The 4796-nt window shown below is 50.8% G+C and overlaps 1 protein-coding gene across 1 annotated transcript; it reads left to right on the top strand.

The window, feature by feature from the left end:
* The first annotated feature begins 1713 nt into the window (after nt 1–1713).
* Nucleotides 1714–4568, top strand: LOC125510972. The gene is made up of 2 exons (XM_048676258.1): nt 1714–2108; nt 3852–4568. The coding sequence occupies exons 1-2, from the start codon at nt 1898–1900 to the stop codon at nt 4175–4177; spliced, it is 537 nt and encodes a 178-aa protein (XP_048532215.1). The 5' UTR covers nt 1714–1897; the 3' UTR covers nt 4178–4568.
* Nucleotides 4569–4796: the final 228 nt, after the last annotated feature.

Raw genomic sequence — 4796 nt, 5'->3', positions numbered from 1 at the left:
CCCCAGCGCGCCGGGTTCGGTTTGGGTCCGCCGGCACTGTTTTCGGCCCAGGTCGGCGAAAATTGGGCTCCTGGGGGCACGACTGGCCGTTTTTTCGGCGCCGACACAAGAAAATCACCTGGGAAGGCCTTCGGCTGGAAATGCTCTTTGGCACAGGTGTGAAAAAGAAGCAAAAGCCCCCCCCCCCCCACAGCCCCCGCGTCGTCCGCTCGGGCGACTCGGGAGGCGACTAGGGTTTCCGCCCAGCGCCGCCACTCCTCACCTCCTTCCCCCTCGTCGCCACCCGAGGTGGCCGCCGGCAAGCCATGCGCGGTCGCCGGTGACGGTGGCGGCGAGGCCCTGCTCGCTCCGTTCCTGGCGGAGGACTCCGGATCTGGGGCGGCAGCCCTTGGCGCGGCTGCGGCGCCCTCCTGGCTGGCGGCGTCCGTGGGTGGTCCTAGCCGGCGTTCCCGACCACGCGGGTGGTGGGACGGCGACGGGTGGTGGCCACGGCGTGGAGATCCCCCTCCTCGTCAGATCTGAGGTTCGACTCCCCTCCCCTTCAGCTCCCTCATCCTTGCCGGTTCCAGCAGCTTCGGTCGCCGGATTGGTGTGAATGGGTGCCCGGTGGTGCGGTTTTGGGACCGTGGGAAACCACTGGTCGGCTGGTCCGGCCCGGCAGCAGCGACGCCCTTGGGCGCCGCCCTTCCTCCTTGGAGGTGCAGCTGAGATCCCAACCCTATCCACCCCCGCTCCCCTCCCGGGTGAAAGCCCAAAATCCTTCTTGGATTGGGCGGTGACGGCGCGCTGCGCGTCGTGCCCTCCTTGGAGGCGCCGCCTGGGGAGTGTGCGTTCGGGTGAGGGGCGACAAAGGTGGAGTTTTTGGACGGCTCTGGTTATCAGGTGGCAGTGGTTGATCTGGCTCGCAGGGAAGTCTATCCCCGCTCCCCTCAAGTGCGGTGCTCCTTGGCGGTGGCGTGTCTAGGCTCAGCTCCGGCGGTACGGCGTCTGCGATCCGGCGGTAGGGGATAGGGTTCCTCTTCCCGGCAGTAGCAACACGTCCCTGGCCATGGACGCCCGGTGTTTCTCTTCAGCGGCCGACGACTCCTGCTCCTCGTCGTTCTGCGGCCTCTCCTGATGTCCTTTTGCTGCTCGTCCTTCAGTGGCCTCCTCCCGGTGGCTTCCCGCTGTTTTCAGGTGTCCTAGTTGCTTCGGTGTGTCAGATGAGGTGTGCTCATGTCCTAGGAAGGATGTGCTCTGTGACTGTTCCAGGACTCGAGACGGCATCTCTCCCTGCTCTAGGGTGAGCGTCTCTCATGTCCGTTCGGCGGCGCTTTCGAATCCAAGCGAGGGAAGGGTCCCTCTACGGCGAGAGCAAAGGAAGATGCTGATTTCCTCCAACTTGGAACTCGATCATGTCCACAACTCCACTCTGTTTCTGCAAGGTCCCGTTGTGCTCAATGTTGGCTTGCAATTCCTCGTTCTTGTTTGCGGCGGTCGGCGGCGTGTACTAGCTGGGCTTCTCTTTTTTGTTTTGAGCTAGTTTTTCGGTGTTGAGTTGTAAGCTTCCTAGGGTGCTCCCTTGTATCGTCGGCCGTTGTGCTTGTTTTTGTGTTGTAATTCCCTGGCCGGTTGATGGCTTTGTTAATTCAAGTCGGGCTCATCGCAAGCCTTCGTTCAGAAAAAAAAAGCAAAAGCACAATTCTGGAACTCGTAGTACCGCCGTCGCCCGTCTCCACTCGCCCGCGTCCGGTCCGTCCCCACTCCCCACTCACTCACTCATTCCCACTCCCCACGCCGCCCCGCCGGGCCGCCGACAAGCCACGCCTCCCCGGCCCCCACCCACCTCGCGCCGGACCGCCGCGCAGCGCAGCGCGGCCGTACCATCAATCCACCGTCCATCCTCGGCGCGGAGGCGATGGCGGGCCGCTTGTCGTCTTCGTCGTCGTGGGGCCCGAGCCCCGCGGCGGTGATGGCGCTGGTGGCGCTGCTCGGGCTCGGCGTCGCGGCCTACATCGTCGGCCCGCCGCTCTACTGGCACGTCGCGGAGGCGCTCGGCCGCTCGGCCGGGGCCTGCCCCGCGTGCGCCTGCGACTGCGACGCGCTCCCGCTGCTCCAGCTCCCGGAAGGTACCCGCCCCTCTTGCTGTCGGTGCCCCGACCAACCCGCCCAGATCTCCTTGCTCCGGCCGTTCCACATGGCCCTTCTTTCCCTGCCTTCGCCGTGCAATTTTTCGGTGCTCAGCGAGCAATGCGTTTCGAGCCGCTGGCCATTGCACGATTGTGGATAGGATAGGAACTTGGCAAGATATAGTATAAATTAGGATATCTGTAGATTTTCTGACAAGCATGCATATATTGGCTTGCTCAGTTTGTTGTTCAATGCTTATGCATAAAATTTTCTGTGCCTGGCCTTGCCATGACTGATTGATCAACTAAAACCATACTTGAAATTTGGGTGTGAGGCTAATATGTTTTCACTTATTCAGAAGTCATAACATGGGTTCAGGTTGTAGTAATTATGTATGGTCACTGAACACGATAAAATTGAATGTATAAAATGACATGCTACTGAAATGTTGAGGCCTATCTTGTGTTGGTGCTATCACGTATTAGCATTTTGATATTTGTTATTTGATTCGCAAGCTCAACCTGAGATGGCATTTTTTATCCTCAGCCTACTCAAAGATGTCTAGTGTTCTACTCCCTCCGTTTCAAATTACTCGTCACAGAAATGGATGTATCTAGAACTAAAATACATCTAGATACATCCATACCTGCGACAAGTAATTCGGAACGGAGGGAGTAGTTGCTATTCATGGAAATCTTTTCTTATGTTTATTGTTCTCTATGCACTCTTAAATTAGATTGTATCCATGCATGATACACTCTGTCTTCTCAGTAGTTTAATTAGTATTGCGTTCTGCTGTGGATGGGACATGGTAGTTTTGTGGATATCCTAAGAACTTGGCATGATATATAGATAATAGGATCTGTTGATTCTCATTTTATGGGGGCATTCTAACCTGTGATCTGAATGTCCTAATAAGCAAGCATAGTTTACCTTGCTCGGTCTGTTCAATGCTTATTATGCATCAGATTTTCTATGCCTGGCCTTGCCATGGCTGATCGATTATAATTTTAGGCATGCTTGAAATTTGGGGGTGAGACCAAGATGTTTTCAGTTATTCAGAAGTCAGAACATTGGTTCAGGTTGTAGCCTTATACTGGGAGTAATTATGTATTTTACTGAACAAGATAGAGTTGAAAGGTTTATGCCTATCTTGTCTTGGTGCTGTCACATATGAGCATTGCGATATTTGTTCTTTGATTCTCAAGTTCGATCTGCGTTGCCTTCCTTTGTCCTTATAGTCTGAATTGCTCTAGTTGCTATATGTGGGAATATTTTCTTATGTTTATTGTTCTCTCCACACTCTGTAATTAGTTTGTATCCATGATATACTCTGTTTTGTCAGTAGTTTAACCAGTAGCTCAGTTGTTTTTCTCCATTTTACAGTTAGTCCTGACTTGGATACTATGCTACCTCTTAATAAATATCTAAATTCTTAAATAAATAAACATGGTAAATTGCCAGTCTACCTCTGAAGTCATAATCATACTATGCAGTATCATTATAAAACCAGCCCATAAGCTCTATGTCTAAAGTCATACTCATTTTCTTTGCAATAACTCCATAGTATTTTAGAAGCATTGCTTTGTCCGTAACATAGGCACCTTGTTATGTACTATGTCCTTATCATAAGCAATCAAACATGTCAAATGAAGCACCCAATGGCACTTGTATTCCATATCCATATTTTGCAACTGTCTGGTACCGCTTTAACTGGTTATTATTGCTTCTGATGTTTCCAGACTGTGCCAAACAGTTCAAAGAGGTCAAGAGTGGTGCTCCCAGTGAGGAAACAGAGTTACTGATAGAAGAGCTAAAGCAGAGAGAGGAGGAAGCAACAGAAGCTCAGCAACAAGCAGATGTAAAATTGCTCGAGGCCAAAAAATTAGCTTCGCAGTACCAAAAGGAAGCTGATAAATGCAGTTCAGGTATGGATACATGTGAAGAAGCTAGGGAGAAGTCAGCAGAGTCGCTGCTCTGTCAAAGGAAATTAACTGCTTTGTGGGAGGAAAGAGCCCGGGAACTTGGATGGAAACCCGGGAATGTCAAACCACACCAGAATCAGTAACGAACGCTGGAGGATGGTGATGGATACAGCATGCCAACCAATAGATATCTCATTACAAACACCCTCCCTCAGTGATAGAGGCAAGGAAAAAGGGTTTCACTTCTGGTGACCTTGCCTCACTTTGCGCCACAACGAGCTCCCTTGTCCATAGTTAGTTTATATTCGGTTTGTCAGCATTGTGTTAAAATGGCCATAGAATGACATTCATCACCTGTAAGGCTTTAAAGGGTGATCAGTTTCTTGGTTGTTGTTTATGAATTATGGTAGTGAAGAAGGAATTGCTCTTATATCTACAGACTTGTGGATTGGATAGTTGTTGATGAGTTTTGACATTCTGTTTTCCCCAAATTCTCATGATATTTTGAGATGAAGATGGTGTAGTATATATTTATTTGAGATGATATTTCGATCAAGTGGCTACTGAAGAGACTGTCAAAGAAAGGGAGACTCCCACAGACTTCTCCAAACCTTTCAGTACTTTTCCATTTGAATTGTGCATGGTATTGTGATAGACAACTTATATGCTCGTGCTTTCTTCTACTCATCAGAAAATTCAAGTTTTCAACCTAACATGCCCACAATAAATGAAATATCTGCCTTTGCCAACTCTCGAAACCTT

Source organism: Triticum urartu, chromosome 5, assembly GCF_003073215.2.
Source record: "Triticum urartu cultivar G1812 chromosome 5, Tu2.1, whole genome shotgun sequence".
In the NCBI taxonomy this organism is placed as follows: Eukaryota; Viridiplantae; Streptophyta; class Magnoliopsida; order Poales; family Poaceae; genus Triticum; species Triticum urartu.
Note: the sequence above shows the minus strand (reverse complement) of the source record. Positions and strands in the feature narration are given on the sequence as shown.

Bases quoted from the DNA above. Each gene is read 5' to 3' on its own strand.
- LOC125510972 (XM_048676258.1), top strand. From the start codon at position 1,898: ATGGCGGGCCGCTTGTCGTCTTCGTCGTCGTGGGGCCCGAGCCCCGCG. The intron at 2,109-3,851 runs GTACCCGCCCCT...TGATGTTTCCAG, and splicing joins GCTGCTCCAGCTCCCGGAAG to ACTGTGCCAAACAGTTCAAA.